The sequence below is a fragment of the Zootoca vivipara genome, chromosome 6 (assembly GCF_965207765.1).
Source record: "Zootoca vivipara chromosome 6, rZooViv2.hap1.1, whole genome shotgun sequence".
Taxonomy (NCBI): domain Eukaryota; kingdom Metazoa; phylum Chordata; class Lepidosauria; order Squamata; family Lacertidae; genus Zootoca; species Zootoca vivipara.
Window position 1 is genome coordinate 11,771,019 of NC_142589.1, and position 14,112 is coordinate 11,785,130.

The following is a 14,112-nucleotide window of genomic DNA, read 5'->3' on the forward strand; positions in this document are numbered from 1 at the left end:
CAGGTCATGTGGCCAGCATGAAGAAACTGCTTCTGGTGAACCAGAGCAGCGCACAGAAATGCCGTTTACCTTCCCGCCGGAGCGGTACCTATTTATCTACTTGCATTTTGACATGCTTTTGAACTGCTAGGTTGACAGGAGCAGGGACCAAGCAACGGGAGCTCATCCCATCGTGGGGATTCGAACCACCGACCTTCTGATCGGCAAGCCCTAGGCTCTGTGGTTTAGTCCACAGTGCCACCCATGTTTACCCCTACAGAGCTACTATTCCCAGCATCTTTAGCAAACTACACTTCCCAGGATCCTTTGGGGGGGAGAGAGAGAGTGTGTGTGTGTGCTTTAATTCTATTAATGTTTAATTGGTTTTTCATTCCCCCCCTATGTTTTTATCTGAAAGCTGTCAGGGAAAAAGGAAGAGAATGAATGAATGAATGAATGAATGAATGAATGAATGAATGAATGAATGAAGTGCTTTAAATATATGGTGTGTATGCACCCAAATGGTATTACATATTCATCTGAATGCAAAAGCAAAGGGGCATTTTTTAATTAACAAGGTTTCCGGAAAGATGCTGAATGCCAGCTGAACCACCACACTCAATCCACTACTTAAAAACTGTCCTGAAATATATTAGTGGTGACACTCAGGTGCCATCCAGGACCGCTGCCCCAATGCAGCATTGTGCTCACCTTGGTGGAGACACTGCGGCTGCTGCTGCTGTCATGCATGAAGACTCTCAGCATGTGAGGGATGAGTTGGGGAAGGTAGAGCTTGAACTCCCCACCTAAGGCCACCACGATTTGCTCAATGAGGAGGATAATGGTGCTCTGTATCGAGTTGTTCACAACCCAGAAGTCCTGGAGGGAGAAAGGAGGGTTAGGGGTGGGGACACTTTGAAAAATACAAAGCTAAAGAACACTTAGCGCATAGGATGAATTAGGGAGGCTTCAGGTGACTCTCAAGTCCTCCAAAACTTAAGATCTCACACAAACTGCAGCTATTGCCCAGTCCAAAAGGCTGTTCTCACCGTGGCAAACCAGATGCCTATGGGATGCAGATAAGCAGGACATGTGCGCAATAGTATTCTCACACGCATGAGCGCCAGCAGCTGGTATGCAAAGGCAGAACATCATGGCTAGTGGGTATTGATAGCCTTAGCCTACATGAATTTGTCTAAGCTCCTTTTGAAGTGGTCCAAGCTGGCGGCCATTACTATGCCTTGCAGTGGTGCATTTCAGTTTTAACTATGTGCTGTAGGCCTCTGCACCATGCTGAAATACAATCCTCCTGTCTCTCACCTGGCTTCATAAATGGGTCTGTTATGCAGCCCACCAGGCAGGCTGCCAGAAGAACCTGAAAGGATTATTACCCCCAACCCAAAGAGAGGGAAATGATTTTCTTGTAAGCAAAGCAAACTTAGTACACATGATCTGGAACAAAATAAACACCAGGGCATGGACCACAACCACCACCAACTCAATTTCCCTTTCCAGTGCAGAGCAAATAAAACCAAGCCAGGCTTGACTTCAATAAAGAGTTACGTTCACCTCCTGGTGCCTCTTAATAGGATCAAAGGGAATCTGGGCCCAGGAAACCACAAAACTCTGCTTTAATACATCTGTTCCATAAAAAATGCTTCTAATAAATTTTCAAGGTATATATCAGAACTCATTAATGCCCAGCTGTACATTTGGGAAGCCTCTTGCCAAAATTAAAGTGGTGGCTTTCAAGCTTCCACAGTGCCTCAGCTGCAGGACTTTTCTGATGTTCTCAGCTGCTACTGCCAGTCAGGGCAGATAACTAGATGGGCTAATAGCATGAAGTTGCTCCCTGTGCCCTTATAGAGTCCATGTTTCCTGCAAGGAGTCTTTCAGAAGAAGCACTGAGCTAAAAGGCAGCTACACTTACTCTCATAAGGGTGACAATTTCATCCATGTAAGGTCGGATGTGGCTTCTCACAAAGGACACCAACATCCCCAGCTGCTGGAACAGGAACTGAAAGGAGACGGGAAAGGGGTTATAGAAATGTAGGTAAGGCTTGGGATGGAGCAGTTCTCAGGAACTCTTGCTCACAAGCTCTTTTACAAGAACAGCCACCCACCACGCTGCTATGGCATGCTGCAAACACCAGGCTCAATTTTGCTTTGGGACCGTTTCTGTGAAGTTCACAGGCACTCCTGTGCACAATTCAAAACCTTGGGTGTGCACACGCAAGAGGCATCCAGACAAGCCACAAAGCATCAAGACATGCAAGTGCTGACAACATGACTGGAGCACCACAGAACTTTGCCAACTCATCCCGCCCCAACTTGTCCCACCAGCCAAACTCACCCATGATATCCAAGCCATGTTCTCCCCCCCTTGCACCCCACTCCCCCCTCTCTAAAACTCTCTCGCTCTCATGTGCCTAGATGCATTTGTAAGCACACCACACACAGCAAGAGAATCCACATCCTTTTCAGAAGAAAAGATGGCCAAGCTCTATGTTGAAAGTTCACCTTTTACTATATAGTCAATATCTGTTTGGTGGTTCAGCCTAACAATGCAACAGAAAGGGGTGGAGGGAGTAGCTCTGTAAATTTATTAGGAGGCTGTTGCAGAAAAGCGTGGGAAAATAGCTGTCTGTGTTGAAAACTATTTTGTGAAAAAAACAGGTTCATTCACTGTTTCTATGACCGTATTAAATATAGGTATATTCACAAAAGATAATGAGTAAAATGGCTACTACTGTGAAAGGTTAGGTTACATGTTGGGTGGGGAGACTACTTGCATTTTGTAAGGACTTAACAGGAATGCATTTCCTTTCTTGGGGCCCTTGTTAGCTTAGTTCATGCCAGGGTAAGTTGTCCCCAAATGAAGCCTGCTTCTTTTTGCTTAGTTCCCATGCTGGGTGTTGCTTCATGACATAGTACCTTTGGGGAGGGGAGAACCATGTGCCGAAATAAGGCTCAAAGCCTGTTGTCTGGGTGGCATGCCATCAGCTTAACAGCTTTGATGCCATGGAATGTTCATAAACATTCCAGATTTGGGGTCGGGGGATGAGAGCTACAAGCAACAGAATCTCAGCAGCAAAGCTTTCATGAGGGAAGCAAAAGATAAGTTTGGATGGGGTTCTGTGGGTTTGGCAGAAAGGGGAGCAGCGACAAGAGGTGCAGAGTCAGGCGGGGTGGGGGGTGGGGATGAGGCCTGAAAAGGTATCCTAGGGAATGGATAAACTGTGTGGTGTGTGCAGGAAGGGAGAAGTGAACAGGCAAAGGAGTAGAGAGGACAAAGAAGTGAATTTCACATATTGCCTACAACTAAAACATCTATATTTTGGTCTGCAGGTTTCTTTTGTACAGTACTTCCATTTATTTTAATTTACTTTTATGAAAGATTTTCATGGTTTACAAAAATAAATGCCTTGCCTCTTTTTTCAAGTTACAAATCAGTTACATTTGTTGTGAGACATTAGTGTTGAATACAGTATAAGGTTGGGGAAGAAGAGCGGAGAGAGGAGGGGTTAGGTGGTGAGGCTTATATTATTTTGTATAGTGTACGTGTGGGGTTTTGTGTCAGCGTCAACTGCGTAGGTTCTCTTTCTATTCGTTTATTGCATTATTATCTTTCCTTGGTATTGATAGGTATTGCGGGGCAGGGTGTGGTTGGTTGTGTGTGGTTGGCTGCAGTGGGGTTTGTTTGCATTTCTGACAGGGTCGGGGAGGGCTTGTTGGGTCAGATAAGCCAGATTGATTTGTATGCTGTCGGTAGATTCTTGTTGTCGTCTTCAGTACTTCTATTTATCAAAGACGTGTAACACCAAGCTTGACAGAAAGCTGCCTTTGCTTGGGAATACTAGATGCTTTATACACACCACATGAAGTACCCTTTTTAGGTGTTTAAATGCCGTATGTACCCACCTCAGCTCTTCTCCCCAGCACACTGTCACCATCTTCTTTTACCTGAAATTTTTTAAAAAGAGTAGGCAAAAGTATGTAGCTTTCAAGGAAGTCAGATCAAGTCTGGTCCAGGCACCCAGAGCACCAGAATTTGGCCTTGAAATCCACAAGTTGTTTTGTTCTGGGAGAGAACCAGCCGGTGGCGGCTGCAGTCCTACAAAGGTAACTTTAACAGCAGCGCATGCTGGGAAAGCTCATCCCACATACAACACACAGCTCTAACCAAACATACGTTCCCAGCTTGTCCACTCTACATACATGGAGCTCAATCCAGGGAACAACCTGAGCCCTGTTCCCTCTTCAATGTTTTGAATCTGTGCTAAAATTTTAAAAGATTTTGACAGGACTTGCACAGGCCCTAACTTCCTCCAAATTGTGCTCCATTCGGGAAGCAAAATCAAGCAAAAAGCAGCTGAGGCCTTTGTGGGTCCCAGTGCAATTTCAATAGTTGTTTTCAGTTTGGCAGACGAATTGAAAACTCATTATCTCTGATCCCAGCCCACTGGGTATGCCAATGACAAAGCAAACAGCCATTTTTTTGTCTCAGATCCTTACCATCCATTCTTATAATTATTTTAAAATGAATGATAGGGCCTTGCAGTTTGCTTGAAGCAGAACATAAATTTAGGCCGCGGTTTAGTTCTTTGGTGGCAAGTGTCCACAAGAGTTTCTCAAGTCTGATATAAACACTATAGGTTATATCCAATGTTAGTCCTCTTCAGAGCAAGCCCATTGAAATTAATAAGAACGTAAGAAGAGCTTGCTGGATCAAGCCAATGGCCTATGTAGTCCAGAATGCCTGTGGGAAACCTTTAAGCAGGATCTGAGCACAATAGCAACTCTCCCCTCCTGTGGTTTCCTGAAACTGGTATCCCGGAAGCATTACTGCCTCCACTGTTGAGGCAGAGCACAGCCATCATGGCTGGTAGCCATTGATAGCCTCCTCCTCCTCCTCCTCCTCCTCCTCCTCCTCCTCCTCCTCCTCCTCCTCCTCCTCCTCCAGGAATTTATCCAATCCTCTTTTAAAGCCATCCATGTTGCTGGCCATTACTGTCTCCCTGTGGGAGTGAGTTCCACAGTTTAACTATGCACTGCATAAAGAAAGACTTTTTATTTGTCCCGAATCGTCCAACATTCAGCTTCAGTCGATGACCTTGAGCTCTAGTGTTATGAGAAAGACTTTTCTCTATCTACATGCCATGCATCAGTTTATACTTCTATCATGCCACCTCTTCCTCACCTTGTCCCTGAACTTTAAAAGTCCAAAACGCTGCAACTTTTCTGCACAGAGGAGTTGCTCAATTATTTTGCTGGCCCTTTTCTGAACCTTTACAAACTCTACGACATCCTTTTTGAGGTGAGGCAACCAGAACTATACACCGTGTTCCAAATGGAGTAATGGGGATGACTAGCTTAGGTCCATTAATTCCGATGGATCTGCCCTTATAAACTTAATTGGATACAACTCTATAGTTTTGGAATTAGAATTGAAACTTGCTCAGAGCAACCCGGCACTTGCCAGAACTGTGATGGGGACCAAGGTAGGGGAGTCTGGCCAGCTGCGACATCACACATGTGCTTCCCCTGCTGACAGTAATGAGGGCAGCAGCCACAACCACAACAAAAAGCAGCACACGCCTGGTATGGAGATCTGAAGGTTACAACAGGCAGAAGGGCAAGGGAGACCAGCGAAAGCTAGCTCAGAGCAAAAGAGGCTTCACAAAAGTGGAAGCCACAAAATAGCAGGCCTTCTAAGGCAGCAGCGAAGAATGGTTAGTAACAGACAATATTCCAAAAAAAGATTGAAACAGAGACGGGAAGCGGTCACTCACTGTTGCAGCATGCCTGCAGACACAGACAACTCAGCAACGCCCCATATTTCAGGAATCGGCCTTCTCAGTTTTGTTTTCTCAAAGCCGATTCTGGTTTCAGGGGAGGGTGGAGGAGGACGGACAAGGGCACACTCACCTCGCGGATGGCACCATCACAAACCCGAATGACATTGAGAAAGGTCGGCATGACCTGAGGCAGGAACTGCACACACTTGAGCCCGAGAGACTTGAAAATGAACGTGATGGCTTGAACCACCATTGTGTGGTGGTGGGACAAGGACTGGTCCCGGAAGATCCTCATGAGGGCCACCATGGAGACGGCAGGGTAGAACTCATCCAGGGGGAGGTTGCCCATATTGACCAGCATCTCACTGGTGCTATAATCGGCTGAAAAGGGAGGGAGGATTAACTGCAGATATACCCGGGGGGGGGGCAATTATGTGATCCATATAAATGTTGAATCACTAACCCTAGCTACTGTGAAGACTTCTTTGGAGCTTCTAGGCTAGGGCCTTAAGACTCTGAGCTTTTATTTGAAAAAGAAAAAGAAGGGAGAAGTCGCTAGCCCTTTCAGAAATAAAACTTTCTAAGTGATTTCTGTGAAATGAGCCAGCTAAGCTGCTCCTGCCTGTCAAGTGCTTTTGGCCAACAAGTGAAGTGGTAGGGCTGTGGTTGATAAATGAGCTGTTTGGACGTTGGTAATCAGAAATCCCTAGGGTCCTAAAATGCTACTGGTTCCACTTTAGTGCACTTTTCCTGCTTCTATCTTATCCTTGGAATCTCAATAGTTTGCCCTTCCAGCTAGGATGCTACTTTCCTGAGATCAGGCAATTCCTGAAAGTTATTTTCTGCAACTACTACTACACAGTAAGCGTGGGTGGATGTTAAAGAATTCCCCCTCCTCACAAAGGCAAATGTGAAAACTTTGCAAGGAGGCTTAAAAATGCACTGTACAGTATAGTTAATTTATAGTACAATTGTATATGTGTCTCCTCAGAAGTAAGTCTCTGTGTTCAGCAGGGCTTACTCCCACAGACACAGGATGGCAGCCTAGGTTTTGGTTTAGCATTGGGAGGAAACCAAGTTCATGTACCTTTAACAGAAGATATTCAACAGATTAAGTCTTTTCTAGTATGGAAATACAATTATGGGAAAATCTGTACCATGTCTGTACTCTCTAATTTGTGCTATGTCACTTCCTACACTTTGTGTCTGATGCCCCCAGCACTCTCTCCAAATTTGAAATGTGCCCATTGCCCCAAAAAGGTTGTTGACTGTTGCTATAAATGACATGTCTCCAGTCTTAGTTTGCCTAATTTATTCTGCAGTTGTAAACCATTTTGTTGAATCTATACTTCTGCCACAGAGCATAGGGAGGGGCAAAGGACTGAATGAAGCACAGTAGCCCCCTGGCCCAATGGAAAGCTTATTCCACGGCTAATCTCTTGCTTCTTAGAACTGCCAGGCCTTTTCTGCACTTGTGAACTTGCAGCCATAACCCACCAGGGCATCTAGCATGCAAACATTGTGTTTAAACTCAACTGACTGTGGATATAGCTTGTTTCAGCTCTATCATTACAATGGGGCAAGTATTTGAGGTATTACATGGTGCAGGGGAGTTGAACAGAACCACAACATGAAACACTAACCCCTCTTTGCCAGGAACTTTCCAGATCCCATCTATGGCCAAACAAGTGTCTCCGTCAAACCATTTCCTTAATAAATGTTGATCATAAGTCACAGTATTAAGTGGCTTTTCAGTTCTCAGGAAAGCTTACAAGCTAATCAGTTATAGTCACAGCTGGAGAGAGGGAGATTTATAATATCCTCTACTTCTTGTTGGCTTTCTTTTCTCCATTTGGCTCTCCATGCCAGAATCCTGGTTTCCCATCAAACCCCAATAGTGCAAAATAGATGGATGCTTCATTACAGCTGCTTGTAAGTTTTATTCTGTGGGTTCAGGACTTGGCCAACAGGCATATCATGCCCAATTTTGTAAATCCAGATTGCTACATTTGGGTGCAGGGAGGGGACACTTTGCACCAAAGGAGAGCAGACTGAAGCAAACATCTGGCAGACAGCTGCATGGTTCCACCCCATCAAGTAGTTTAGCACCTTTAAAATTTCTAATTCAGGAAACAGCTACACAAACAGGCAGAGAGACAGGAAATGAGAAAAACTGAGCTGACGTGTGAAGTTTTCATGGGCAGCTTCTCCTCAAAAGGGGAGCCACAATTTTTGTGGATGCGGAGACAGTTTCAGAATTTAAAACCAGGCTGCTATTGGAGGCTAAACTGCCCATCAACTTCCTTTCTTTTGAGAAGGGTGGGCAGATCTTTATGGCTAAATAAATAAACTGAGTGGTTATTTGCAGGAAAGGTTTCAAACAGAAAAGTCTATGATTGCCACTTCTAGCCCATAGCATGACTGAAATCTAAAGGGAAGGGAAGCAGCCGAGTGCGAGAGCACAGGATTTTCCACGTTCAATCCCCAGCATCTCCAGGGAGGGCTGGGAAAGATGTCCAGTCTGAAACTCTGTAGAGCTACTGCTGGTCAGCATCAACAATACCGAGACTTAGATAAAGCAGACTCTGTATAAGGCAGCTTCCTATGTTTCAGCTCCCGCCAGCTTCAACCCAGCACGGCCAAGGGTTAGAGATGATGGGAGCAGTAGTTCAATAACATCTGGAGGACTACAGGTTCCCCCTCCCTGCCATTTAATATGCCGGCTAGGGGGCCTGTGGATTAAATTTCTACATATCCCCCATGTCTTCTGAGGAGAATCAAAGAAGATCACTGCTTATCAACATTGCTGAGCTATTAATGTAATGTTGTGGGGGTTGTTGTTGTTGTTGTTGGCAGAGGAGTGGTGGTAGAAACCATCTAGCCCATCCTCACAGCAGCCCTCTGAACAAGGTCTCCACCTATTTCCATTTTATCGACTCAAGCGTGAGGTACAAATACTCCAACTCGTGTATACATTTGCGGGTGGAACTGGGGGTTTAAAAAATCCACACACACACACACACACCTCATGCACCAGCCAGAGGTCGCCAATGGGATCCAGATGTTGCTGGGACTCCAGAATGTACAATGGTTATGGGGATGGTGCCGGGAGGTGAAGTCCACCAACATCTGGAGGGAAGCCACATTCTCTATCTTGGTCATAAGAATTTGGGGGGACAGGGGACCCAGCACCAATGCTAAGAGCTCTTCCTTGAAGCAGACTGAACCCCTGGACCTCCCCTTTCTGAGTCTACTTACAAGAATCTTGGCTTGATTTAGACTCTGACAGGCTGACAGCAGAGGCATCCCGCGACTGGTCTATCATGCCAATGTTCACTTTGTGCTTGTATGGATCCAGAGCCCCCAAGAGGCCAAGGACACGGATAGCCTAACAGGAACAAAAGATGTGGGGTGGGGGTGGGGTGGGGGGTCAGAATAATTACGCTTCAAAGGAATGCATCATCAAGAGAAGCATCACCAATGCAAAAGGCAGACAATAACTGTGAAAGCACAACTGCAAACCAGCAATTCCAAGGACAGAATTCTGGCTTTCGGTGTACAGCTGGGCAATCCTAAGAGTCTCAGATCTGGCTTAAATATAGATAGGGAGACAACAGTGACTGATTCAACGCTGAGAATTTACCAGATGGGATGATTCTGCCAGCCAGCCATCAGCTAGGAGGCACTTTGTGTCTCTGTGCAGCTCCCTGATTACTTTATCAAGCCTTCTCCACCTATTTAATTTGCAAGTTATAAATATGTTATAAAGCCTACAAATTGGTATAAAACCTCAAAGCGGTTTACAAAAAGCCCTTTACATGTTTTCCCGCACTACTGCCACCCTATCATTAGCTTTAGGGATCTTTCAAAAGTACATCACACATTTTTTTAGGAAAAGTATTGATTTAAGTAACCCCCCCCCCCCCAACAACCTGTGGAGCACAATTTTTCACAGTAAGAAATCAAAACTTCTCATCTCTCACCATGGACACCTGTAATCATTCAACACACAATTGTGTGTGTTGGTCAAATTGTTCAAAGCACAAGAGAACATAATTCTATTCATCCCCTTTGGCATGAATTCAAGATAATCTTTACTAAGCCTGCCCTTGTTTCTCAGCCCATAGCAGCCTACCTCTCTCCGGGTACCCTGGTTCTGCTCCGTCTTCAAGAAGTTCAGCAACACCTCCAAGAGAGTTGGATATTTCCTATAGGGTTCCACCACATAGCCAGTGCTGGCCACCAGCTGACCCAGGGTCCAGAGAGCCACCTGGAACAGATCCGCCGTAAAAAAATTTTTTTGTTTGTTTGTTTATGAGACATAGTTAGGAGTCAACTGACCGGTTGGCTCTCTTACCTTAACCTGGTGACCTCCAATGTTGTAGAGCTCCAACTCAGGTCAGTCACACTCAGAATGGCCAACGGCAAGGGGTGATGAGAGTTAGGAGCCCAGCAACATACAGAGCCTGCTAGAGCAGGACAACAGCCCATCTATAGTCCAGCATCCTGTTCCCACAGTGGTCAAACAGATGCCTGTGGAAATTCTGCAAGCAGGACCTGAGCACAATAGCACCCTCCCCTCCTATGGTTCTAGCAACTGCTGTTCAGAATTACTGCCTGCAACCACAGAGGAAGAGCCGAGCCATTGTGGCTAACAGCCATTGATATCATTCTGCAGGTCACCAGGCTGGAGAAGGTGGCCTTAGACATTAAAAAGAAAAAAGAATGAGAGATATAGGGGCAAAGAAGGGCAATTTGGCTTAAACGCCAAAGGTAGGCACGAAGTCCTTTGCTGATTTTTTTAACATTGTGCCTCCCAATCTTCCTGGCTTGGGGAATTACCAGCATGGCAATGAGCTCCAAAAATTCACTCCAGATCACTTGGAAGTTTGTGTGTTTTGTGTATACATAGCTTCCCACAAATAAATGTCCCAAATCAAAACTAAAGAAAATATAATACTAAAAGCAAAAAAATATTTTTAAGAACAGTATAGTATCACATCATTGCTGCTGTCCCAAACACCTGGGAAAACAAATGTCGAGGTGGGCACCAGGCAAGTTTCCCTGAAGAGAGCATTCCATAAATGTGGGGCTATCACTGAGAAGGTTGTGATTTATGAATAAATAAAGGGAGGAGGTGGCTTCCTGAATGAGCACTTTGCGGGGTTTTTTGTCCTATTATTTCTCTTCTAAATTTTGTATTAATGTCTGTTATGCTATTTGTATTTTAAGAATTGCAAGTAGCTTAGAGGCGTCTTTTTGTGAAAAGTGATGATGATTATTAAGTTTCCTTTGTACAATAGTTTAAGATTAGAGAGGAAAATCAAAAAGGCTTTCATGAAAGCAGGCCATGTTGCTCACCTGTCTCTTAGCAAGTAGGGAGGAGTCCTGGAGCATGTCCATGATAATGATGAAAAGCTCATCCACCCATTTCCTCATCTCCAGCCCGCTCACCTGTTGAGGGAGGAAAAAGAGGATTTGGAGGGTGAGCAGAAGGAACAGAAAGTTTACAGGCATGAAGTGACCATGGCAGCGCTCACAGTGCCATGAAAAGTATGGCTCTGTCAAGCAAAAAGAAAATTCCAAACTTCTAGAGGTTTACCTGTGCCAGTTCACCAATGGTAGCCAGGACGTTATTGATTACTCCAGGGTTCGGATCAGGGTCAGGGTCTTTCAGTTTCACAATCAATGCCTGTTGAATGACATGCAGAAGGAGGAATTTTGATAAGGGGGGAAAATAAGTCTGCGTTTGTGGCCCATTTCAGCAGAGCATTCGTGCCCCGCCCAGAAAAGCACAGTGGATGCAAATCATTAAATTAATGGCGTAATGTATACATGAATTCAGAAAAAAAAGCCAATCATCCTACATGTGCTATGAAAGGCCTACCTTGAGAATGGGTTCCATATAGGGGCGGATAAGTCTCGGGGCATTAGAGACCAGATGCCCCAACATCCTTGCACTCTGCTCTTTGATTCTGCCAACGCCACTGTGCTCCAGCTCTGTCAGGATCTGAAGGGGAAAAAAGATGCCATGGAGGTGAGAGCTAGTATTTCTCCAGTGAGAAGGAGATTAGGAAGTACATAACAGGCCTACAACCCCCATTCTCAAGCAGCAAAAGATTATCTTTCTCCATCTGGTCCTTATCTCAATGGAATGGAACAGTGGACTTTAGCCTCCAGTGGAAGAAGCAAAGATAATGAAGAAAAGACCTGCTTGTAACATCAGGCCAGGTCAGGGGTGATTTCAGTTTTGGTCAGGACATCAGGCTGCTGGTTGGCTAGGAAGCTTCACCAAAGAACACACAATGAAGTCTTGACTCTCCACACCAAAGTTCTTCAACTTGAGTCCCCAGATGTTGCTGGACTGCAACTCCAATCATCTGCAGCCAGCTTAGCCAATTGCCAGGGATTAGGGGAGCTGTAGTCCAACATCATCTAGGGACTGAAGAACAAATAATGCCAACTCAAGCATTCATATTCTCTCCATCGATTGCACAAACACACCTTTTCATTCTTAGTTGGGGCCTATGCAGGGAAAAGTCCAAGAAGAAAGCTAAGAATGCAAAGGGGGACCTTTTAGGTCCTCCTCATCTGCCCTCAGGAAGCCCCCCTTGTGTGTGTGCGCACACACACACATACACCCGTCCAAGGGAAAGGTTATAGTTTAGTTGCAGAGCACTTGCTTTGCATGCAGAAGGCCCCAGGTTCAAACCACAGCATCTCCAGGTAAGGCTAGGAATGCCCCGTCTGAAAACCTGGAAAGCTGCTGCTGTTATTGTGCTGCATGGGCCAATGGTCTGTATGAGAAGGCACCACAATTGCACCCTGGGTCCTATGCCATGTGGGGAAAGAGAGATCCAGCCAAACAGAGTGTACACCTCTGCCTGCCCACACTTTCATTTAGACCTTTTCACTGCCACCAGGTGAATGAGTGGTTTTACCTTGGCTGCCTTTCACAAAACAGCCCTTGTGTCTGCTCAAGTACAACTCAAATAGCACGGAACTTGGCTCCAGATGTAGGGATGTATAAACAGAGACGACAAGAGTTAATGAAATAAAATTAAATATTAACTAAAAAGGGAAGTTCTTACAAAAAAAAAATGTTTTACATAGAAAAACCTATAGAAAACCAGCATATCTCACCAATGGAGCAAAAGAACAACTAAATAAATGGTTAGCCACAAAACCAGCTCTCCCTACCTGGTCATATTCCCTAAGACCACAGACTTACCAGGCAGTTCTTCACATAAGACTTTTCTATGATCCTCCTCACTGGTATATATCCTTTGTGAGAGACCCTCCTTGATCTGAATACTAAAGAAGAACTGTGGGTATGGTCTGGGGCTAGGTGACTCATAAGCCTAGTAATCAACAAGGTTCAAGGAAGCTTTTGGATTTTAAATCTCAACTCAAGACAGGCTACGTGAAATCCCTCACATTTTCAATGGTTTTCTCACCTTCCAATCTGAGTGCTCAGACAGGTCAGGCTTAACAAGTTAACTCCATATTCCCCAAGGAACGTTTACTAGACATGGCAGTTCAATTCATTTCCTTCCCCATATGACAAAGTACAAGGCAGATTCCTCTGTCGCTATGCCAAGGTCCCTTAAACAAAACCTAGAGAAGTGCACCTGGAACCTGGACAAAACAAGGGTGTGGTAGCTAGACTGGTGACTGGGAGCGGCCGCCGAGACCACATAACACCGGTCTTGAAAGACCTACATTGGGTCCCAGTACGTTTCCGAGCACAATTCAAAGTGTTGGTGCTGACCTTTAAAGTGTGCATGCACACGGAAGCTCATACCTATGACAAACTTAGTTGGTCTCTAAGGTGCTACTGGAAGGATTTTTTATTTATTTTTTTGTTTCAACTACATCAGACCAACACGGCTACCTACCTACCTTGAAGGTGGCCCTGTTTAGGGAAGTTTTTAATGTTTGATGCTGTGCTGTTTTTAATATTCGGTTGGAAGCCGCCCAGAATGGCTGGGGAAACCCAGCCAGATGGGCGGGGTATAAATAACTTCTTCTTCTTATTATTATTATTATTATTTATTTAAAGCCCTAAACGGCCTCGGTCCAGTATACCTGAAGGAGCGTCTCCACCCCCATCATTCTGCCCAGACACTGAGGTCCAGTGCCGAGCGCCTTCTGGCAGTTCCCTCGCTACGAGAAGCTAAGTTACAGGGAACCAGGCAGAGGGCTTTCTCGGTAGTGGCACCCGCCTTGTGGAACGCCCTCCCACCAGATGTCAAAGAGAAAACTATCTGACTTTTAGAAGACACCTGAAGGCAGCCCTGTTTAGTGAAGTTTTTAATGTTTGACAGACTATTAT

The 14,112-nt window shown here is 45.2% G+C and overlaps 1 protein-coding gene across 5 annotated transcripts in view; it reads right to left on the reverse strand.

Moving 5' to 3' along the window:
• Nucleotides 1–14,112, reverse strand: part of MTOR (mechanistic target of rapamycin kinase) — a 101,044-nt gene that overhangs the window by 68,498 nt on the left and 18,434 nt on the right. For 3 of the 5 annotated variants that reach the window (XM_060276244.2, XM_060276246.2, XM_060276245.2), the window contains exons 14-22: nucleotides 11,665–11,787; nucleotides 11,380–11,469; nucleotides 11,139–11,231; nucleotides 9,913–10,047; nucleotides 9,036–9,165; nucleotides 5,908–6,158; nucleotides 3,901–3,942; nucleotides 1,910–1,996; nucleotides 691–858 (exon numbers count right to left, since the gene is read on the reverse strand). In XM_060276244.2, coding sequence (XP_060132227.1) covers nucleotides 691–858; nucleotides 1,910–1,996; nucleotides 3,901–3,942; nucleotides 5,908–6,158; nucleotides 9,036–9,165; nucleotides 9,913–10,047; nucleotides 11,139–11,231; nucleotides 11,380–11,469; nucleotides 11,665–11,787 — 1,119 coding nt within the window. The remainder of the gene's footprint in view (nucleotides 1–690; nucleotides 859–1,909; nucleotides 1,997–3,900; nucleotides 3,943–5,907; nucleotides 6,159–9,035; nucleotides 9,166–9,912; nucleotides 10,048–11,138; nucleotides 11,232–11,379; nucleotides 11,470–11,664; nucleotides 11,788–14,112) is intronic. The other 2 variants (XM_060276247.2, XM_035117075.3) reach the window with 1 other exon arrangement.